At 42.6% G+C, this 25,173-nt stretch overlaps 1 protein-coding gene across 1 annotated transcript in view; it reads right to left on the reverse strand.

Moving 5' to 3' along the window:
* Positions 1-14,182, reverse strand: part of ANK3 (ankyrin 3) — a 329,557-nt gene extending 315,375 nt beyond the window's left edge. Inside the window, 1 exon segment of the mRNA XM_060126942.1 lies at positions 13,681-14,182. Coding sequence (XP_059982925.1) covers positions 13,681-13,794 — 114 coding nt within the window. The 5' untranslated portion in view covers positions 13,795-14,182.
* Positions 14,183-25,173: the final 10,991 nt, after the last annotated feature.

Genomic DNA, 25,173 nt, shown 5'->3' on the forward strand with positions numbered 1-25,173 from the left:
AGACGGAGACACCTGCGTTGGATGTTGGGTGCCCCGTGCTGAGTGATCTTGGGAAAGCCCTGCACCTCCCAAGGACCCCAGTGTCCCACACCACCTTCAGTGACCACCTTCAATGCTCTAGCCACAAACCACATTTCTTCCTAATGGAAACTAATGAAATCTGGCTCCGGGTTTAACTGTCCTCTGTGGAATCTGTCTACCTATGGAATGAATATATATATATATATGAAATGTATACATAATATAGATGTAAATATAAAATTATTATTACAGGGCTTCCCTGGTGGCGCAGTGGTTGAGAGTCCACCTGCCGATGCAGGGGACACGGGTTCGTGCCCCGGTCCGGGAAGATCCCACATGCCGCAGAGCGGCCGGGCCCGTGAGCCATGGCCACTGAGTCTGCGCGTCCGGAGCCTGTGCTCCGCAACGGGAGAGGCCACACCAGTGAGAGGCCCGTGTACAGCAAAAAAAAAAAAAAAAAAAAAAATTATTATTACATTTTATATAAATATCTATTTTTTCTCTACATACACATATACTCTTTACTTTTTACCCCCTGCTTTATAATTAACTTCAGCAAACTTAAGTTCCCCATTTTAACTGACAACTCTCACTAAATATGCTCAGGCTAGAACAAGACTCTCATTTCTTCCAAGTGGACCAGGGAAAGAGGAAAGGAGTGGGGAAGTGGGAGGAATTAACATTCGTTGAATCACTGCTCTGTGCCAGATACTTCATGATCACTTTAATTGTGTCTTCATAACCTCTCTTTGCGCTAGGTGTTATTAAGGAAGAGGGCACGGAGGCTCAGAGAGGTTAAGTAACCACCTTGAGACTACTCAGCAAAGAAGTGACAGTGGTGACATTCAAATCCAAGCCTGTGTGACTCCACAGCTCACAACCAGTCCATTCGCTCTTCCCACAGAAAATCAGTTTTCCTATTATTTCAGAGATCCCCAACAGCACTTAAAAAAAAAGAGGCTGGATTAAGCACTATAGGCAGACATAGCACAGATCGTATTAATCATTTAGGTTCCACTAAAGCTGAAATGAAGCTCTAGGAAAGCAGGTCAAAGCCCAGAATGCCGAATGCACCTAAGAACACTCTCCCTTCCTGACACTGCAAACCAAATCCTAACTAATCCACCAGAAAATAAAAAGGTCATGCTCCTCAAAGGCCAAATGGATGGCTACATAATTATTTTAATCTTATCCCACAGAGAATCCACTAAAACGTGTTATGTAAAATCCAAGGACAACCAGCCAGGGAAGACAAGGCTCCTCCATGGAAAGCTCGGAAAAAGACCAGGATCTGGACCCACACGCAGAGGAACAAGAGAAAGCCCGGCTGTCCTAACCACACCAAACGTCTGCAGAGAATCTCCGCCAGGGCTCACGTTAACCAGGTCATAACACAGTCACCAGGGAAAATACCTATTTTCAAGGTATTCATGGTCACCCTCAAAGATCCCATTTCAGCTAAGACAAGGCACAAGCAAAACCTTTTGAAACGAATCACGGACTGGAAATGAGAAGGAGGATGGTGATCACTAATGAAGACAAGCGAATATGTGCATTTCACATGCCTGAATTACCAGTATTAATGCATTAATTCCATTTGGAATGAATGTGGATGGAATCGATGTGCATAACGAAACCATTTATTTTTAGATGGCAAAGAACGACGCCAGCCGAAGAGGCCTAGTAAAGCAGGGATCGTTAACAATGGCCATTCTTCAAAGGGAAGAAATTAACTGCATTCAGCATTTTTTTTTTTTTTTTTTTTTTTGCGGTACGCGGGCCTCTCACTGCTGTGGCCTCTCCCGCTGCGGAGCACAGGCTCCGGACGCGCAGGCTCAGCGGCCATGGCTCACGGGCCCAGCCGCTCCGCGGCACGTGGGATCTTCCCGGACCGGGGCGCGAACCCGTGCCCTCCGCATCGGCAGGCGGACCCTCAACCACTGCGCCACCAGGGAAGCCCTGTATTCAGCATTTTTAAACATCAGTATGGTCATCCTCCTGTTACTTTAGGGAGGGCAGATATATTCTGAGTGTTGACGGAGCTAAGTAAATATACTCAGGATGTTGCTGAATTAGGCGGCCGTGACCGAGCCGCTTGCACACAGGGACAGCAGGTCTTCACAGGAGAGGCAGGGAGCAGTGGGCAGTGTGGGGTTCAGTGACCTCAGAACCTTCCAGCACATCCTCTCTCCTTCGCCTCTCAGCAGCCAGGTAGCAGGAATGTAGCCGGGAATTATGAGACTGGACATGTTGAGGATTTACTAATAGAAAACAAAATGCATCGTTCAAGGTCATGGCTTGGACAAATGCTGCTTCCCTGGACTATTGGAAATCCATGGTGCGAATGTCAGTTATGATCTTTTTGTACCTGATTCAAAATTGCTGTGCTTTGCAATAATACTTAAAGTCCCCGTGTAACACTGGAAGGTAAAAACATAGAGCTTAAGTCATGCATCATTATTTAAAAAGCACTTCTTATCTAGTACTTACCACATAAAACAAACGAATGATAACATTGGAGACAGGGAGGCATAAAAATGATTTAGAAACTGATTAGAAAGTAAAATAACGAAAAATGAAAGTAAAAGACTTCTCCAAATGCGAAAAGGTTATATGACTGGTGAATAATCTGTAGGCAGAACAGTGAACTAGGGGTGGGGGAAGGCCTTCGAGTCTGACAGCCATGGTTCAGGTTCTGCCTCTCCTTTTTGCTCTCTGTTACTCATAAATTCAATGTCTGAGCCTCATTCCCTGATCTGCAAAATGAGAATAAAGCCACCTAACTCAGAGGGTTCATGTAAGTAGTAACAGAGATAACAGCCTTTGGCACCTACCAATTAGTTTACTGTAAACGGAACCTAACTTTTTATTTTATACTGGAGTATAGCCGATTAACAATGTTGTGATAGTTTCAGTTGCACAGCAAAGTGACTCAGCCATACCTATACATGTATCCGTTCTCCCCCAAACTCCCCTCCCATCCACGCTGCCACAAAACATTGAGCAGAGTTCCCTGTGCTATACCGCAGGACCTTGTTGGAACCTAACTTTTGCTAGTGAGTTTCCTGTTGATTCACTCTAAGGCTCGCTAGTAAAGCCTAAAATCATCTATTCTAACTAATACAATTTTTGGAGACTCCGATTTTTACCAACTCCCCTCCCCAAATTAAAGTTTTTTACCCATTGTTCTTATTGTCAAGGACAAAAAGGAGTATCACGTCATAAGGCCTAAGAGATCTTTTCTCTCCTGATGATGACAAAAGAATCTGGCAAAGCAATGGTGACTCAAATTCTAACATTTTGTCTATGTCATCAGCTGAAGTAGATTTTTGATGTTGGTGTTAATTTCTTACCATCCTACAAACCGTATTTTAATTTTTAATCTCTGAAATTTCATCTGTTTTGAGGCCCCGAGTGGGTTATTTAAAGCCAGCTTCTTCCACAGTTTTCTTATTAAAAAAATGATAAGCATGAGATGGAAGGCATCAGCAAACACGTGGGAATATACTCATTTCAAAACCCAAGAAATTAGCCAACACAAAATGATTTCACTGCTTATCTTGGAAAATACCAACATTTGGGAATTCATTATATTTACATTACTTTATTGTACCATTAGCACGATTATGATTTTGTTAAGGTAGGATGCATTTCAAGTCAATGTGTGAAGTGAAAGTGGCTTGAAGTTATGTAAATTGATTTATCACATTCAATATTACCAGCCTCCCATGCTCCATGCCCCATTTTGTACTTTTCTTTTGGTGGGGGAAGAGATAAATCACAAGAAGCATCCTATTAGGAATTTTCTAGGGGGCAGAAACCCCAGCAAGGCATCCCATAGCCCAGGAAAGACTGATTTCAGTATTCGGGGAAAATTGTGATCAGGCTGATCTGGGTTTGAACTCGAGCTTTATACTTGCCAATTGTGCAAGCCTGGGCTTGCTGAAACTTTCAGAGTGTAACTCCCCTAATACAGAGAATGAGGATAATACCACCCATGCATGAAGATTCAATACGATACTCAAAGCACTTGATAGACTGCCCGGCCCACGGTAGTTCCTCAGTGAATTATAGCTCGATAAATGAAAGGGTAAATTATATTCCATATACTTTTGCTGTTCAGTATCTCACTATACAGTCCTCTTCAAAAAGTGAAAAAAAAATCACATAGAGTCTTTAATAAAAATGTCTTAGGAGAGAAGTCCAGGTTTCAGGTTCGGTTTTTCTATTTGGTTTAGGGTGAAGGAGAGAGTTTAAACACACAGGTAATTCTTAGTGGCAGATACTGAACTGGGCCAATCTGGTTCAAGGCAGGGTAACATGCTGTGTCTGACTGAAAATGGTAGAGGCCCTTCCCGGTGGCAGTGTGTGAAAGCAGGGAGAAGAGAATGTGCTGGAAAAGGAAGACAGTCCACAGGCCGCTTTGGGTTCTGAAACCAGGTATAGAAGGTGATGGCTTTATACTGGCCAGATTATCCACTCTTCCTTCGGTCCCCAGCTATCCTGCAACTCTCTTTAATGGCCATGCTCCCTAGAAGGGGTGATCATTTACTTGGTAATGAAATACAGTATATGTATCTTATAGACATATTGTACAGGTAACATTTTGTTTCTTCTCATTAATTATAATGTATAAACTCTCCAGTGAAGATTGTTTCATTCAGCCCAATTAAGTACTTTCCCTCTATAAATATTTCAACCTTCATGCCCAAATCTGCATAATAAAGTTCATTTGCTAAAAGAATTATCTGATACCTCTATCTGTACATATGGTTCTTAAGCTTTCTTTAATATCTACCTAGGCTATCATTTAACTACTGAGAGAAGCTAATTAGTAATAGTGTTAATGAATGGAAAATGTATTTAACATATGAGTCTTTGGGAGGATTTCTCAAAATGACAGATGTCAACTCCCTGAGGGCTACAGAAAAGTTTGCAAAGAGCTGAACTGCAGGACTCAAATGACTGTTTGAGGATACAAGTCTATGAGTAAAATTTCATTCATCAAATAATTTGAGTACTTCCTGGGTGTTAAAGCTTCTTCAAAACATTCCCCCTTTTTTTTTTTTCTCAGTTCCTCTGCCCGCTTCTTGGCTACAGTCACTTGATTACATTTGAGAGCCCACACTATAAGGGAAGCTAGGAGACCTTGCAAGGGCTCCCTTTATGCCAGGAACTTCGCAAAACGCCTTTACGGTATTTCTACTCTTAACGATATGTATGCGAGTAAAGGATTAATAGCCCCATTTGACCAAGGTAGAAACTGAAGCCCAAAGAAATTTAGTTTAAGGCCACACAGCTAATCAGAAGTGGCTGCCATGTGAACTCACATCTAGCCCCAAAGTGCATTCTTTCCAGAACCATGAACTGTAGTACTTAGCCCTCTCCCCACATCTTTCTCCTTATTGCTTGCCTACTTTATTTGTTTTTAATCCTCTACTAAACAAAATTGACCATTTACCTCTTCCACTGTCTAGAGTTCTTACAAAATTATCTTTCATTAGGATAAAAGAATGCTGTTTATATTAACATCACAAGGGTCTTGGGCATCTACATGTAAATTATAAATGTTTCCATGTCACTGACTTCCAGTCACTAGAAAATCTTGGGCTTCTTTCCATCCAACCCTCTCTAGCCAACCCCTCTCTCCCAGTCCTTTTCCACGCAATCCGCATAGCCTTCTCATATGGTGATGGTGCGAGTTGCCTTTTGTTCTGCCTAAAGGCAAGCCCCAGAGCTGGCAGATATGAACATTAGTCTCTACCCATTCTCATGGGCTTCATCTAAATTCAAACGGAACTGGTGATATGATCCTCATTAGTGGAAGGCCACCTAAGACTGAGAAATAATTCACTGGAACCAACTAAATCTAAATTGAAATCTACACATTTTATAGGCAGCTCCTATATTTGGCAATGATGGACTTTTCTAGTTCATGACACCACTTTGGGTCCAGGAAAGCATAATCTTGAGTGAATGGGATAAGCGCCAGAAAAATGTGATTTATATGTAAAAGATTCAAGCTTGATTTCCATTGCTTTGCTTTCAACTCTTCTGCTTTTCATTTGTACCAACTAGAAACAACAATTTGGGTAAAATTAGAGCAGACTGCTTGTTTCCAAATGTTACCTTTCTATAGAATATATCTCTAGAATAAAGTTTGGATTATGTAACTGACAGTGTAACATTGTATTTAGACATTCTCTTTCAATATTTAACCTATACGTTAGTCAAGAGGTATAAGCTAATGATTCTTTTTATTTCCAGTGACTGAATTTCCCTTAAAAATTCTTTTAAATGTAGAATTACACTAACTTAAGTGTAATGGTTTACACAACATTTAGACTTTGCAGTTAAATTTAAATGATTAATTTATAAAAATCCCAATTACTAAATAACTTTTAACATTTCAAAGGTGATAACTCTTCTCTTGACATAAGAATTCACCATAGATGTCTATTAATAAGAACCTCCCTTCTGTAGAGGTTCTGATGGCCCAAGCAAGGGACTTACAACCACAGAGACCCTGGCCTTAGGCCCAGCTATTTCTGTAACTGAGGCAAGTTACATAACAAACTTAAGCTTAGGCTAATACCTCTGTACATGTGGGTAACATTATGGAATAGTATTGACATAAATTCAGATAAGATGAGGAATGCAAGAGGCACTCAACACATTGGAGGCCCACTAAAAAATACTCATTTTCTACTTCAGTCCTTCATCCCGACCTGTGTAGAGTAATACAAGCAGAATCCCAAAGAGAGCAAGCAGATGGACCTACAGCTTCCATCCTTTATCTTACCAGTTCCCCGTACAGGGACAGGCACAATGGAGGTGCACAATACATTTGTATTAAATGAACAGATGCAGGTAAAATGTGATATGATTGATGCAAACTTTTCTTATAACTGTAAAGAACTTAAAACACTGCCAAATCCTCATTTTCCTCAAGCATACCTATGAAAAGGTAACACTTTTCCACATTGAAATTCAATAAAACACACATACACACACAATAATATACCATCATGCCAAAGGAAAATTAAAAGACAGAAAAGATCAAGGGCCTGGAGAGTGAGGAAGAAACAGTTCAATCGCTGCAGTATGTCGGCGACAAAACTAACAAAAAGAACTTTAAAATAACATATTTGGACATTAATAAATGTAGAATTTATCCCTAACGTGATCCTGTACTGGTTATAAAGGTAATTGATCAAGAGCAAGCCCGTGTCTTAAGTCTTGGGCTTTATTGGGGAGGAGTATTATATACATTTATTTTGTAGTACTAGGTTATAAGCAATCATTTCGAAGCCATAATTAATCACGTTATGATACACTGCTATAAAATCATTCCTGATCTATGTTCAGCATAAAGGTATGAGTTATTTTGGCTCTAATCTAATAGCATTAAGTTTTTTTTTGTTTTTTTTTAACGAACAGATGACTTTACTGAGGAAAAAAATTGTACCGTGATGGTAACGGAGTACAGAGAACCAGTCGGCTGACAAGTCTCACTGAACTGCCTCCCGACATCTAAATCTCTGGCAGACCAAAGGACAAAGGTTTACAGCCTTGCCTATGAGAGAGCTAAGCCTTCTTCCATCCATCCCTTTCCAAATGGGGAAGAGTGAAGACAGGGCAGCAGCCCGATGTGCTCCTATAGGGAGCTTACCTGCCCCGCTTCAGTGAGCTGACTTGTTGGCACAATCCTTCTTGAAGCCTCAGGTTGGAAACAGTCCATTCATTCTTCCGTTTATGTGTCTGTTCATAATGAACAGACACAACAACTACCACTCTATGACTCTTACTTTGTGCCAAGCGCTGTTCCAATACTAATTCACTGACATCTTATTACAGCCCTGTGGCTAAATACATACTATTATTGTTTTCATTTCGCAGGTGAAGAGACTAAGGCATCGAAAGGTTAAATAAATCCCCCAAGAACACAGCAGCTAAGTGAGAGCACCAGCACCTGAACTCAGTCTGACCCTACAGTCCATGTTCCGAAGCATGATACTGCCTCTCACCCATGCATCCGTCCTGCCAGCCACCCAGCCACCTTCCTCCCTCCCTCCCTTCCCTTCCCCCCACCCCTCACTGAACCACCTACTCTGCAAGCCTCAGTTTGGTAGTAGGTGAGTACGATACCACCCCTGCCCTCAAGGAGCTCAGTTTCCTGGGTAGGACACACACGTAAACACACAATTACAGTGCAGAGTGTCAAGTATGTTGAGAGAGAAACCGGGCTCCCTAGATGTCTGGAGTCTATGGACTCAGCAAAGCAGGAAACAGACTAGGTTCCCTTTGTCCATACAGTCCTCTTCCCCAAAGTCCAGGAGCTGCAGTAAATGCGTCACCTCGCCTGGCATCTCACATCACGGGCGCCACAGGTACCTAGGTAACCAGGCACGGGAGAGCCTGTAAAACGTCAGGAAGCGCCAAGCTCCTGTGGCAAGAGATCACACTCAGGAGTTCAGCTCTCCCGAAATCTGTTCTCAAATCCTTCAGTTGCTTTAACTCTTAAAGAGCCTGAGAGAGTTTCATTACAATCAACCCAGACTGACAGATCCCAAAGTCCTAGGACCCAAGTTGAAGTCTAGGCCCTCCAGTTACTAACCATATGACCTCAGGCAAGTTACTTAGTCTCTTTAAGCCGTGGTTTTAGCTATGAAAAATGGGGATGAAAAGAATACCTGCCTCATAGAAAAGTTGTGATGTTTAGGATGACCCATGGGACTCACTCTGCACACTGCCTGGTACACAGCTGGTGCCTAAGACACCGTTATGTTTTCACAGCAACATGTCTTTGAGGATTTGATATCCTGGTGTTGGTAATTTTTCACTTTATTTTTCAAAATTAAAAAAAAAAAGAAATTCATAAGGTAGAACATTAAAATCTATTTCAGAGGGTAAGAAAAAGAGACTTACTATGATACTAGATTACTTAGAGATATAAAGCCTGTTATTCAAAGTTCCAGATGTTTAGAAAATAGCTTATCTTTTAGAAGATTCTCTGACTCAAGCCCACTTTGATGTGGAGCTGTGAAATATTAACTACATACACTGTAGAGTGTAGTAGTTAAGAACACCACCTGGAGAGTTAGGCTACCGAAATTGCCATCTCAGCTCTATCATGAATTAGTGTGGAGACTTTGAGGAACAGCTTAAAGGCTCATGCCTCAGTTTTCTCATCTGTAAAATGGGGATAATAGAAATACTTTCTTCGCAGGGTTGTTGTGAAGATTAAATGAGCCTCCACCTCAAAAAGCAATTTAATAACACCCTACCTGGTGCATTTTTTAAGAGGTCAAGAAATGTCCTGGGAGAAAAGAAATGAATCTGGGAAATTTAATTCTTCATCTTCCGCTTCAAGCCAGAAACTTGGCAGTTACCCTAGAATCCGATCTCTCCCTCTCACATCCTACACACAACCCACTGCCAAGTTCTACTGAGTCTTCCTCTAAATATCTCTCGTACGCAACACCCGCTTCTCCATTGGCATCATCTCTGCCCTGGTTCAGACCCTCAGCATCTCTCATGCTTGCATCACCATCGGTGCTTCCTGACGGCTTTCCCAGCTGCTGTCTACAGCACTGATGCTTGAGGGATGGTTCTAAACTCAGAAAATTCTTCGGTCTCCTCTCCCTACCATCACCACCAAAGGTGATTTAAGTCCATCTCTCCTTTGAGCAGGTTAATTTCCAATCCCGTAAGATGGCAAACAAAGACTTTCGTGATCTGGCCCCTGACTACTTTTCCAGCCATTTTTCCTGCCATATACTCATGTCCCCTTTTCTCCAAAATACCGTTCGTTTCTCACACACCTGAGTGTTCTCTCATACTTGAACAGCTGCGGGCCTGGGATTCCTGTCCTTCTGCTTGTCTACCTCGCTCACTCCTCCTCCAAGGTTCAGCTCTGCTGAGAACCTTCTGTGAGCCCATTCGAGTTGAACTGGGGGTCTTACTGTGGCTCCTTATCTGTAGGGTATTTAATGGTGCTCTTCTCTTCCTCCCCGCTCTGCAGGGAGCTACCATACCGTTGCCACTCCGCCTTGTTTAGCTTTGTCTCCAATGGGGAATGCAACGCCTGATGCCAGAAATCCCTCAATAAATATTTACTGAATGAATGCACGAATGCAGAAATGAAGCCGTGAAAGTCACTCCTGCTTTGCCACTGAACAGCTGTGTGAGTTTGACACCAATATCAGAAAGGATATTAATCACAGAATTAACTGCTACTTCATCCTGGTATATTCCTGTGTCAGTCATACAGAGAGAGAAGGGAATTCCATAAATGTTTCTTTTTTTTAGTATAAATTTTCATGGGTCACCTCAAAGTTGTTGCTTTTTTTTTTTTGACAGGATGTATTAAGTACATACAAGCCTACATAAAAAATACGGAATAAATAAAGGTCGATTCTCCTAATACTCCTCAGTATTGAAATGTATGTTACAGCTCATGTGAAGAGAGGGCAAACCATGTAGGTAATATGGCACCCAAAGCCAACAGCAACAAGGAAAATATGGGGCTGAAGAGCGTTTGTGAGCCTAACCCTTGTGGGTTCATGGTGGCTTGGACCCTCTACTGACCACCACCTGTGCGCCAGGGACCTGCTGGGTGCAGGAGATACAGAGTTCCTCCCTGCAAGTTGCTTAGTGAGGGCATAGATCCAATACGGACCCGCCCAAAGGTGCTGTCTACCTTTGTCATGCCTCCCACTTGCTGCCAAACTAAGTCCCTCAGGAGAGAAGGAGGATGAAGGGGAACATACATCAGGGAAGGGCAGTGTGGGTAAGGAACTTTTATACTAGACACGCATTGAAACTTTTTTTTTTTTTTGCTTAAAGTCAGAAAACTTGATGATAAATGATTAAGGGTTCATCTATCTAGACGAATTTCCTTTCAACAAACGAAGATTTTCTTTTTCTTGACACGAAAGTTGTGATGCCAAGAAGAAAATATATCATTATTAAAATTCAACTAATTATAAATTCCTAGAAGTTTCCTACTTTTTGACAGCTAATCACTTATTCATGGTTGTCAATATTCAAAATATCCAAATGTGCAGCTCACTGGGTTTAAAAACACTGATGAAACCTGAATCCTATGTTCATTTGACACGTGTATTATGATTTGATTATAATGCTTAGTAACGTCCCGTACTGTAGGATTCTGTGTCACAGAGATATAATCAAGAAAGGTTCACCTTCGGCTTGCCCAAACCTGAACTGCAGGGGTACCATGAGTCAAATTCCTTATTTTATAAACTAGATACTCTTGAAGTTTTTCTTCTGTGTTTGGTGATTTTATGAGAGTGCTCACTCTTCCCTTATGTAATTAAAAGATCCTAGAGGATATTTCTGCATATGAGGAAGAGCAGTGATTCCCATAGCAACCCACAACGTATTTAAAAGCAGCTTTTCCAATTGACATGGGGCTGACAACATGCAACAAAGTAGCCCAGAAGCCTGAATTAGGATTTTAGGAAAAGGTAGGAAAAAGAAACTCAAAGTTGAAACAATTCACTCTGGAGAGAGTAAGTGTTACATATGCTATGTCACGGAAGGAGATCTAGATTGTGTCTTCAAAGTCGTTTAATCTTAACTTTGCAAATTAGAAGCAGTCCATGCGATCATTTGACTATGAATATTAAAGCTTCTGTAATACAGGTACCTTTGATAGGGAATATACACACTACATTGTGTTATGAATTAACAAGCGCAACAGCGATGAAAGTGTTATCCACCAGCCCCTTTCTGGATCTCCTCTGTGAGTGCCCGGAGAACAAAACATTTAAATCTGCCTGCACATTGACAATAGCGATATTGATATTTCTCCATGTTCCCTTCTGGTTGCTAAGAGATTTACATTGGACAGACTCTGTTGTACTCATAACAAAGCATTTTGGTCCACAAAGCATTTGCTTCAGCTCAGTGACCCCAGAAACTCCCTTTGCCTCACCCCTCCCCTCTTTTGCTTCCAAGTCAAATAGGGGACGAGGCACAAGCAACGGACCTGTCATTGCTCCCACAGGAAACTGCTATCCATAAGCCTGGCTTGGCTAATAACTCTTAAGTACACTATCGACATCAATGATGAAACTGTATCTTTATACAGATGTATGTTCCTGGCCTCGTGTTTCTCAGAAGCTAGCTTACCATGGAGTTGGGGTGGGGGGGAGATGTGCAGAGAGGGGTCAAAACTACAGCGACCAACCCACAGACAAACCTAACTTCAGTAAAATTAGACCAGAACCTAGCAAACCACGGCGATCTCACAACAGCTCTGCTGTGCGAGGCGTTGAAATACACTTGTGGAGAATTTCCTCACTTAAGCTCGTACTTCCATGAAAATACGTTCAAGAAGTTTATTTACAAGAACCCTGAAGCAGGAACCATCTATATTTAACATCTTGCAGCAGAACCACTGCAGCCCTCCAAACTCAGTCTCAGAAAGTCTGCCAGGTAACAAAAGGCAGAGGGGCTTCTTCTCTAGATCCACACTTGGAAGAAAATGGCAAAGGCACCGAAAATATTCATGCTCACTCCTGAGAGAAGGGGCATGTGGCGGATGAAATCTGCATGTCGTTTGCAAAGCACAGGCATCACTGCTCAAAGCGAATGAAGATGATCTTTCCTTTGGGAACTCTCACAAAGAGACATAAAAATGCTTTATGACCTATTCAGGTCACAGAGTTTTAGTCAATTTTTATTAATTGTCAAGGAAGAAAAGTGCTTTGGGGCCTCACTCCCCTGGTCGCTTTCTAGGAGTCATATTTAAGGGCACAACCACCAAACAGTAAGCACTCCCAGGTTGTAATAAAACACAACTGACCTAGAATAGTCCTCCTATTTTGCTCCCTTGCATTGGAACATCAGTAGAGGAGGATCGATGCCCATGCTTTGATCTAAAGCAATCAGTGTTGAAGGCTGCAAGTCCCTGCCCTGTCACGGGAATTCCTGCCTTCAGGATAATCGCTCTCAGCCAGCAGAGAAAGACCAGCCTCTCCGGGTTTAGCTGCACTTAACAAAAGAAAGTTATTTCCAGCAGTTTATGACCATTGCACAATCTACCTAAAAGTACCTTATAGAAACGAGAGGCAGAAGGAGAGAAGAAACAAACCAACCAACCAAAAAAAAAAAAACAAAGCAGGAAGTGACTTTTCTGCCACATCTTTAAGGTCACAGATCCGCCTGAGAAATGCACACATGTGACACACTTCTAGCACAAAAGCTCCTTTTCCACGAGACAGAACTGTAAGAAGTAAAAAGGCTGGTTCTCCAGCCTCTCTCTCAATCCTAAGCCACCGCAGTGCATTTCACCTTGACCAGGCTGGAAAGAAACTCCTTTTAACTCCCTTGCAACTCCTTTCTGTGTCATGGAAGCGTGCCCATGCCTGTGTAAAGTGCAAGGCTTCCGCATGAGCACTGCAATCATCCCCACACAGGAGAAAATCTTCCCTTGTCTTGCCCACCCTACACCGGTTGTCCGCCATAGGGTTTCTATCATCTGTTCCCGACTTACACACCCAACTTACACACCCAATTTACACTCCACACAGCATGTAAAAATAGCCCCGAATGCTTCTAACGGATGCCAAGAGGAGATTAAAACAAAAAGGATCCAGGCAAGATCTAGGCGCTGGCATACATAGCTACCTTTTTCTTCCGATCCCGGGACCGTTTGCGGTGTTTCCTTTTTTTCTCAGTCTCTTCTTCAGCATTGATTTCTAAATCCCTGTTTTTCTTTAATTGTGAGGCTGCATGAGCCATAATGCATTGAAAAAGATCCTCTCAAGCACGCAGGGCTTCCTGGTAGAAGGTGATATCTTCAGGCACCTTTAATCAGGCTTCCAGCAGCATTTCAATCAGTGGAGAGAAACCTTGGACCCGAAGCAGGAAGCCATTCAAAATGCCAAGATGCTGGGGAAGCTGAAGCCTTAAAAACCCCAACGGCGGTCTCCAGACTTAATCCTACACCTCCCTCTACCTGAACCTTTACACGAGAGTGCAGCCATCGTAATGCATTTAGCGTAGTGAAAAAGACAGCTGGGACAGAGGAAGCTGTATTATGGCTGTATCCCCTGCCACCAGCTGGAAGTGTCTAAGTGATTCCTCGGAAGGGGGAATGCTGCAAAGGAGGCTTCTCCGAAAGGAAAAAATCAAGAGTCACCACACATGCAGGAGCAAAAATCCAGCACTAATTCTGAAAACCTATTTTAGAATCCTTCAAAAAAAAGACAGGGCTGCAATTTATACATCACCACTAGGTCTGCACAGAGCAGAATTTAACCCATAATGGAATGGAGCAGTTCCTACTTTAGTGTAACTGCTGATGGTGACAAAATATATAAAATAAGATTTTACAGAAGACACTCGATTTTGCTATGGAGATCCTGACTGCATGATGGGGAAAACAATGCATGCATTGCCCATCTCAACAGGGTGTCCTTTATGCTGAACTATCAGCCTAAATGCATTTTATGGGGGAGGATGCACAGAAGGGCCTGTTGTCTTTTAAAAACAACATCATACAGCAAGCCGTGAGCATGTTGGTGTATGGAACAGATGCCTGATTCAGAGGAGTCCCCAGGACCCCCCTCTCCTGAGGTCCGAGGGTCAGAGAATGGGAAATCTGTGCTGTAGTCAGGGGTTCTGAGTCGCTGAAATGTGGACTTGGCGTTCATGTCAGGGTGTGCTTCCATCACCTTACTATTTTTGCCACCTGAGTCCTCAATGACTGCAGCCTCTGAATATTCATGATGTGAAATAAAGTAGCAGCAGTGCTCAAGGCCTGCTGGGCTATCTTCTGCTAGGATGGACACACGCACTGGAAGAAATTTACTCAGTCGGGAACCGTTCACACACACAAACACATGGTACCCACACAGCTTTAGCAAGAAATGGCTGAAATGTCAGACCGGACCTAAAACTTTTTAGGTCCTGGTGAGAAAACCTAAATCCACCCAGAAAATGAGCAGGAAGAAAAAAGATGATGCTTCATTGAAAAGACTTCATGTGTGTGCTTCTAACACTCAAAGCCCTTGACTTTGGAGATCAGTGCATTTGACTTTGCAGGACTGACTGTTAAAAGGTGTGGAGACTGAAGCACAAGTGCAGAGGTGCTGTGTGAGGATGTGGTTGGGGGTCTCTGGAGCTGCTGCCCACCTGCTTCATTAAGGGCCCCAAGTGTGAATTCCTGCCAACGACTACTCACTGTATGTCTGATTTGGAGATCAAGGACCTTCCTCCTTCCTCCCTTGTAGGGGGTCTTATTTTCCGCTGGGCAGTGATAGAAAATGGAAGGGAAAGGAGGACCACGGCCATGACCTTCCACTACAAGGGGACTGCATGCTCCTCTCGGGCCTCACTGCAAACCACATGAAAACCACTCTGGTCCAACATTCCCGAGGGCCTACTGCGTACACTGACGCTCACGCGCTTGCCTTCCCACAGAAACTATCTACATGAGGGAAGCATTCTGGAAAGGTCCTCCACTGCCTACAAAACCAACATCTGACAAAAGGGGGAGGGGGAGGAAGGTGGGGGACGAAATGTGACTCAGATCCAAAAGTGATAAACTCTATTTGGATCTTCATAATAAAAAATAAGTGTATTTTTTGTCAGAAGGATTTTTATTGTAATAGTAATAGGCGAGGCGGAGAAAAGAATAAAAAGTAAAACTTTTGTATGCTTTCTCCTGATAGAAATCATTCTGGACGTGTGAAGAGCATTTGTACAATCTCCTTTCCTTATTTTCAGTAAGCTGAAGTGGACAGTCAGCTTAAAAACTGGCTGATTTCCTACTGGCTCCAGGACCTTCCTTTTCTTCTTCCTTTATAGACACTGATGATACTTTAAAATATATTTATAAGCACCCTTGACCTTCTCCATCTAAGGCTGGCAAAGCTATACTTTCCCATTGATCCCTACCAGTAAAAGCATAGCTGGAAATTAGGAAAACAGGCTCAGGTATTTTTCACCTGGAATAATTCCTTGCTTTCCCCCACATGTTCAGAAGTTGAGAATCTGTCACAACTTTTATGCTACCATAATATGCTACCATATATGAATTTGTTACATTGGATTTTGTGACTGACCCACCAAAAATAAATTCTAAGACATAGCTTGTTTAGATTTTCTTCCTTAAAGAAAATATGGGCTTTCGTCCACCATTTCTAAACTAGACGAACTTTAAACAGCATCACTGCCAAGGAGGGCAGCCCTGTGGGTCCTAGATTTGATGGTAATATTACTAAAACCTTAGTCACCTTCTCCCTACCCAGCACACACCCTGGCAGGTAACTCTCATGCTCCTGGAGTACTTACTCTCAGCGCAAAGGCACTTACCCAAGATTGTCACAAATATTAGCTTTTATTCCTCCCAAACTGAATTGACAGTTCTGTCAATAATTCTAGAAAGCAAGACCTTATGATAGCTGAAACAAACAAGAAAAGAAGAAAACTTCGTTCTTTGGCTGAAGTTTCATAAAACGTTTCCACTTCAGTCTCAAGAGACTGCTGTCTTCTGGGTGATGAGCAAATTAGTATGAATCTTCAAAGTAAAACTGTGCAGCTGGGGCTTCCCTGGTGGCGCAGTGGTTGGGAGTCCGCCTGCCGATGCCGGGGACACAGGTTCGTGCCCCGGTCCGGGAGGATCCCACATGCCGCGGAGCGGCTGGGCCCGTGAGCCATGGCCGCTGAGCCTGCGTGTCCGGAGCCTGTGCTCCGCAGCGGGAAAGGCCGCAACAGTGAGAGGCCCGCGAACCACACAAAAAAAAGTTTCCTCATCATCTTGTTCAAAATAATTCCTGATTTCTTACCGGCACTGACATGTTTCATCGAGCGTTATTCTTGTCCATGCGTTATTAGAGCATAAAACTAGCACAAAAAAGTAAAAATCACTTTCCAGTTTGGCATCTCGAGTAATGGTTATACCCCCCCAAATAAATTCTAATTCAGGAATCAAAACACTGTGATTAAATATGCCAATGAAAATAAAACCAAATCAATACACTAGACATTTTCCTGCTGCCAGGGGACTGTTTTCCCCTTAATTCCGGCAAACTCCTTGCCAGGATTCCAAGACAAGCTTTGACTATTCTTCAGCCAATATATAGCTTTGACTATTTGGCAGCCAATTAAACTACTCTTGGTTGTCATTTTATACTGTGTCTCCACATGGCTGAGCTGACACACAAACAACAATGTATTCGATTTCTGTGGAGGTGATACTGTCACTTGGTGATCTTGAAGTTCCAATCGTTTCAAAGTGCACTTTGAAAAAAAATATGACATAGCGATGTGGAGAAGTGGAGGGTGGGGAGTATACAGAAGAATGGGAAATGCGAACAGGAAAAAAATGAAAAAGAGCGATTCTTGCAGTCACCAGGGAGGCTGCAGCATCCCAACCCTGTCCCCGGCTCCTGATAACGAGGAAAGTGCATGTTTTGATAGGCTGAGAACTATTTCGTGCTGCACCCACTCCAGTTTTCTTAGAAGCAGACCAGCCTCACCATGAGAGAGTCAAAATATTTTTCCTTCAGAAAGAAAAATGGATCCATTGTCATTGCATTAATTTTGGCACCCTAGATAAAGATGATGTCAAGAGAGCTTGAGCGGGTTCTGAACAACGTGGGGAACAAGAAAGAAAAGTACTAAACCTGTCAGTGGTTATAAATGACAGAAAGGCACCCTAGGAAATGCTTAACTCGTAGTCACAGACGATTCTTCATTTTCAGATGAGACACATGAAAAAAGAAAAAAGGCGGTGACTAAATCACACTGAGGGATTGGTGTCCTTTCCACACTCCTTGTAGGAGCAGCACCTTTGGATAAATGAGCGCTGGCCTTGGTTCCATCTGTCTTTGCACTCGGTCTGCCCTCCGTCCCTGGAGCAGGCTGTCTGTCCAACTCACCAGCATGACCTCAGCCTGGAGCCAGCCAGCTGGTCCAAGCTGCCAGCTGCCTCTGCCACCTCCCATGGGCGGCAGGGGTAGGCGGCCGGGGACGGCTCCCCTGGGGTCCACTGGCTGGCAGAGAGAAGGGAATCCCTGGCTGTGCACGGAAGATCCCCTGTAGGCACAGGCCCCGGACTCTATCCCTCCCAGAGGAGGGAGCTGGCAGTGCCTGGTGGAGGAGTGAGCGAAAAGCCGGCACTGAGAGCTGTGGACAATCGTACTGGACAAGCCACTTCCTCTCTGCGCCCCTGGTCCTACAGGAGGAGCAAGTGGGACCAGATGACCACAAAGACACCCACTCCGGAACGCAACATGCAGCGATCTGAAGTGGTAGAAGGTGGTGGGGGTTTGAAAATAAAGGAAGATATATAGAAAAGGTTTATTTAAGAAGAGTTTACACTATTATATGTACAGGATAAATAATGAGGTCCCACTGTATAGCACAGGGAACTATAGTCAATATCTTGTGATACACCATAATGGAAAAGAATATGAAAAAGAATATATGTACAACTGAGTCACTATGCTGTACAGCAAAAATTAACACGTTATAAATCAGCTATACTTCAATAAAATTTTTAAAAAAGGAAAGAGTTTATAAGCTGGGCTGGCCAAAACAGTAGCCACCAGCCGTATTTAGTGACTGGCAATAAAATAGTACTAGTGTGACTATAGAACTGAGTTTCTAAATTTTATTTAATTAAGAAATTTAAATTTAAAAACATTCTCCATTCAGATACTGGAACAAATTTAAGTGTTGGAACAATTTGGATATGTGAATCTACTATTTCAACTTTCAATTTTATGAAATAAAATACAGATCAAGTATTCCTGATGATAATTTAGGACCCACATTGAGATATAAAATACACACTGGATTTCAAGACGGTATGAAAAAAAGCAATGTAAAATATCTCAGTAATAATTTTATATATTGGTTCATGCTGAAGTGAGAATATCTGGATATGTTCAGTTAAATAAAATATATTAAAATTAACTTCACTTTTTAAAAAGGTTTTTTTAAAAAATATTTATTTATTTATTTTTGGCTGCTTGGGTCTTCGTTGCTGCGCACGGGCTTTCTCTAGTTGCAGCGAGCAGGGGTTACTCTTCGATGCGGTGCAAGGACTTCTCATCGCGGTGACTTCTCTTGCTGCGGAGCACAGGCTCTAGGTGTGCGGGCTTCAGTAGTTGGAGCACATAGGCTCAGTAGTTGCGGCATGCGGGCTCTAGGGCACAGGCTCAGTAGTTGTGGCACACGGGCTTAGTTGCTCCGCGGCATGTGGGATCTTCCTGGACCAGGGATCAAATCCATGTCCCCTTCATTGGCAGGCGGATTCTTAACCACTGCGCCACCAGGGAAGTCCCTAAGAAGCTTTTTAAATGTGGTGATTTGAAATTTAAAATTACATGTGTGGCTCACACTACATTTCTACTGGACAGGGACAGTCTATATAAAGAGCTTATCTTAACAAAAGGAGCCCAACTTGCAAGTATTTTCCTGAAGGCAGGTATTTCTCCAAACAAGTATTAAAAGACACTTAGCAGTCAGTCATTACGCTTTCTACGTGAAAAGGTAAAGCACAAAGATACAGTATGTTCTCAGGCACTTGTGCTAAAAGCCGCATGCGCGTACTCACGGACTCACTCACTCACTCTGCTGGTCACTGCATTTAGCATCTGGGACATATAGGTGCATGGGACTTGGTCCTATCCCTCAAGTCATCAATGGGAGAGAGAGAGAGAGAGACAAGGAAACCGACAATTACAACACACGTACAGGTACTGTGGAAGCAGGGGTGGGGACATTGAATAAAGACCCAAGAGGTCAGCATGCAGAATGACGCTTTCAAGGTCAGTTATGAAGACTCTCTTCCCCATCCATAGACTTTACAACCTCACAGTTCAACACTTCACACGCTAGTCAACATGGCCAACTGCTCCTGCGTGAGCAGGTAATATGGAATTCCTTTCAGAGCCCAGGCACTGTCATAGGTGCTGGTGATACAATGGTGAATAAGACAGACGAGGCCACCTTTCTGCAGCTTCCATTCTTGGCAGTATGGGACAGGGGAGTAAACCAGTCAACAAATCAACGAAGAAGAAAATTTCAGATAGTCACAAGTGTCAGGAATAAAATAAAGCATATGACTGGAATGAACGTGTCAAGATAAGGAACAACTGTTCAACTCTACTTCTTTCCATTTTTAGATTCTCTAGGAAAAAATAAATCAAGATAGTGAAGAGCCAGCTGAGTTGAGTCTTCCACTCTATTAGGGTAGTAATTCCCCCCCAAATAGCCCCCTCAACCAACAAACTGACTGCAGTGACTGATAATGAATGGGAATGGTTTCTCAAGTAACAGGCTCAGTTCAAACATATTTATTACTGAAGATAAAGAATAAATATGCTTTTGTATTACTTTTCTCCTAAACTATCTGGATAATTATAGCTTCTGTCACCTTCTATTATCTTATAGTTTAATAACTATTCCAAAAAGGTTGACATAATATATCCACCAAGTAATTTTCCTACGTATCCATGGAATCAAGTCTCACTGTTTCATAGCCAAACAGAACATATTCTAGGAACAGATATTCTTGTGACATTTCACTGAACCCTTGTAATTTAATGTTTATATCAGAATCACACTTAAGGTGGCCCAAAAGGAAGATAACGCAAACAAACAAGGAAGGCAAGGAAAGCTCTTCTCCCAAGTTTGCTACAAGTAACTGTAAGACCTTAGAGAAGTCCCTCATCCTTCCTGAGCCCTGGTTCCATATCTGTAGGGATGGAAAGGAATTCTACAGTCTCTCTGCCGGCATACACATTCTGTGATGCTGAAATACCATTACAGTAGGATGCAACAATCGACTTATGTATGCTTCCTCTGCTGGTGTATTCTGATTGAGATACAAGGACAGTGAGTTCACTTTCAACACATTTCTTTCAAAAGACAACTAAAAAGGCGAAGGTATGAAGAAGGAGGTGGGATTTGAAGATGCAGGAAACTTCTGGCCTACTCAGTGACTGTTTGCTGACCCCAAATATGAGAGAGTGGTGCACAAAAGAAAGCAAAGACTCTTAGTTTTAGAGAATGAAGTATCTAATTAGTTGATTCATGAGGTCACATTAGAGTGGCCACGGGTAGGATAACAACTAAACACTATGCCAGATGCCACAGAGGAAATCACACTAAATAGTCAAGTATTCACATGAAATCTCAGGTAATGATTCTTTATCATACTGCGGACCACATCCACCATGCAGAGATCTGTGTGTGGCAAAAAAGGAAAAAAACCCTGCATTCTCTTGTATCTGGCACTGATTTGCTGCCATAGAAAGAGCTACATGCAGAGTTTACCGCCACTTCCTTCTGGAATGGAAATAACAGTATGTGCTTCTTACCAGTATGTTCCAATAGCTAATGTTTATGAAACAACACGGTCACAAAAGTCAAAAACAGTGCACATACACACAAGGCATTATCAAGTCGGGGCAGACTGTAATACCGACGGATACTCAGGGTCCCGAAATGCATCTGTGATTCCCCCTCTTCCTTCCTGTCCTACAAACTTGGTAAGTCTTGGTAGGTTTTCTCTTCCATGTTGATTCTTAAGGCAAATTGTAAATCAGACTAAACTTTCTGTTATATGTTCCACCACTCGGCACCTCCTGACTTGCCCCTCCGTTATATCACGCCAGGATATAATCACAAGAGTAACTACTGGGACATAAAGTGATGTTTGGGGAAAAAAAAGTTATGAGGCCCTTTTGAAAACAATAAAAGTTGACAACAATTTTCTTATTCTTTTCTAATTTCTTCTAAAAGAAAGGGCGAATTGGGGAAATATTTTCTCAAATATTGTGAGGTGTGGCTTCAGCCAGGTAGATTTCATCCTACTCATTTTTTTTTTTTTTTTTTTGCTTTACGCGGGCCTCTCACTGTCGTGGCCTCTCCCGTTGCGGAGCACAGGCTCCGGACGCGCAGGCTCAGCGGCCATGGCTCACGGGCCCAGCCGCTCCGCGGCATGTGGGATCTTCCCGGACCGGGGCACGAACCCGTGTCCCCTGCATCGGCAGGCGGACTCTCAACCACTGCGCCACCAGGGAAGCCCATCCTACTCATTTTTTGTATCTTCTAAGGTAGGGATCAGCAAACCTTTTTGTAGAGGGCCAGATAGCAAGTATTTGGGTTTCTGCAGTCCAGCTGGCCTCTCTCACACCTGCTCGACTTCCCTGCCATAGCGCAAAAGCAGCCAGAGACAGTAGGTAAATGAACGAATATGGTTGGGATCCAATAAAACTTTATTTGCGCACGCTGAAATTGGAACTTGAGGTCATGTTCATGTGTCACCCATTAATATTCTTTCGATTTGTTTTCAACCATTTTAAAAAGTAAATACCATTCTCAGCTGGCCGGCTGTATAAAATGAGACTGTCTCCTCTTCTAGGGTCTCACAATGCTGGGGACGTACCATGGTGAGGGGCTCTGAGAAAGAGGGTGAACAGACAGTAGGGTCAAAACCGGATGCGAAGAATGTGTATGTGTATATACATGTATGTGTGCATACATGTAAGTACACACAGATGTGAGCGAGTGTGAATTTATGTAATACCCATGGAAATCTATCCTTTTCATTTGAACATAGTAACCGTCATTGGCGTGATGGAAGGACAGAGTATGGGCATTTTCTATACTGTATACACACAGACTTTCTTTATGAGTTCCCTCATTTATGAATATTTATTGGGCACCTCCTTTATGGAAGTCGCAAAACCCTACACGTGTATTTAAGACACCCAAAACCTTACCAAGCACTCAGGGGAGTGAGAATGAGTGAGAGCAACTTGCAGTTGTACAGCTGATCCCATCTGCCATTCCATTCAATGGCCATCTGCCCTGGAGTGAGCCTCCAACAGGTCCACAGCCATGCTGTTCTCTGTGCAATGCACGGGACAGACACGTGGTTCACTACGTTCTGTTTCCTCCCCTGGGGTGGGGGCAGGGCAGAAGGAGCTCTGAAGCCTTCTATTTTAGTAGGCACTTACTATTATAGTCTATGTATTTCCTACTAAATTACTTCAGTTCCTTTGCAGAGCAAGGCGTGGGAATAAACTAATATTTATGGAGTATCTCCCATATTTCTAACAGTGCGCTAAACCTAGTGGAAAATTAAAGGGAAAACACATAACCTTTTAAAAAATATAGCAGAATCACGACTGCAGGCTTACATGCTTCTTTTTGCATTATTTCATTACAAGAACGAAACTTGGAGGTTTGTCAATAGTTAATGAACGGTGCGAATTTCCAACAACGATCTGACAGTTGAAGATGGGGAAGCTATGGAAAGAACAAGCTTAAGTCTCGGACCTGCAAGAAACTCTATCTGCTCTGAAGGAAAGAGGACCGTCCTTTAAGAAATGTAAGATCGGTTTGCTCCCCCCCTTCCTCTGCCCCCAGCTTCCTCTCTCCCTCCCCACATAAACTAAACTGTTATTCAGAGACAGGGAAAGCGAGATGGTTTTGGGGATTAGCAGTGAGGAAAGGCCCAAATTTCACCTCAAGGTTATGAAATTCTAGTGCGCATTGGCAGAGATACAGAATTTGGGCCATCTGAGAGCTCTTTGGGAGTCTTGGTCCGGTTCCTAAGGAACAGGTGCTGACACGGAAAAGGCTGACTGTACATCGACGCTGCAGGCACGGAGCGCTGCGGGCTCCTGGGTGTTACCTGGGTGTCGCCCCATCCTCCCCAAGACCTCCTCCCGCCCCAGGAAACCGTGCACCCAACTCTGCACACCCAGCCACGTTCTGTTCCTTCTGGCAGCAACCCCAATAAAATCAATCAATCAAACGTTTTAAAGTGTTGACTATTCTGCACATGTGGTGATTTCACAACACTTTACCCCACTTCTAAAAATCCTCTCCAGCACAATCCAATTTCATTTGGGTTCCAGAAAGTCTCAACACGCCCTTGAAGATGTGCTTGTTCATTACAGATGACACACTATATTAACCATGTCTTAGATGGAAACTGGCCTAAACAGTCTATTCAGTGACAATGAAACAGACATCAAAACCTCTAATACAGGGTTTTGTTTTGTTTTGTAGCCATGGTATAATCTAGTAGAATTGGGCCAAAGTCTATATTCCACCCGTGATAATAGTGATAATGGTGGAATTTACTAAATAGAAACACCACTGTACGACAGATGTGTAACGTATGCCACCCTGTCAGGGAGCTTATCAATTAGACTGGCAAGAAAAGCACAGAATCGTGCCTGGCATTTTAACACAGAAGCAATATCTGTGTCTACTTTTAACAGTAATTTTCTAGCCAACAGATTTTTTTTTTAAAGACTCTGGATCCTACAATTATTCAAGTTATAAGAAAGAAATAAGAATGCTGATTCTGCTTCCAACCCAAACTTTTACAAGATTTTTTTACAATGGTGATGTTTTAAAATAAAAACATGATGCTTATTAGAGAAAATTTTCCCTGGTCTTTATGAGTTCTTGCAAACGTTAACAGCAAAACAAAAATCCTAAAGGAACTACTGCATCTCACGATGCCATGTTCTATTAGGGTGGCAATAAAACCAGTCTTCGGCCGTATCACGTCGCTTGCAGGATCTCAGTTTCCGGACCAGGGACTGAACCTGGGCCGTGGCACTGAAAGTGCCGAATCCTAACCACTAGACCACCGGGGAAGTCCCAGTTCTGTAGATTTTATAAAGCTCAAAAGCTCTTATTACGTAGAGAGTAGCAACAAAAAATACAAATAATCCTGAAATTGTGGCTCTGTAGGGCTTTATAAAAAGTAATTTTTATTTACTTTTCCCATATCTTTCATACATATTCATTCTAAAAATTTCATATCATGGATTTACAAACAGGAAAATAAAAACCACTTTGCCATCATGGCTTTTCACCTGTTAGAATGGCTACTACCAAAAACACAATTCTACTTCTGTGTATATATAATAAGTGTTGGCAAGGATGTGGAAAAGGGGGAACCTCATGCACTGTTGATGGGAATGTAAATTAGAAAACAGTATGGAAGTTCTTCAAAAAACTAAAAATAGAACTACCATATGATCCAGCACTTCTATTTCTGGGTATATAGCTGAAGGAAACGAAATCACTATCTCAGAAAGATATCTGCACCCCCATGTTCACTGCAGCATTATT

Source organism: Lagenorhynchus albirostris, chromosome 16 (assembly GCF_949774975.1).
Source record: "Lagenorhynchus albirostris chromosome 16, mLagAlb1.1, whole genome shotgun sequence".
NCBI classification, from domain to species: domain Eukaryota; kingdom Metazoa; phylum Chordata; class Mammalia; order Artiodactyla; family Delphinidae; genus Lagenorhynchus; species Lagenorhynchus albirostris.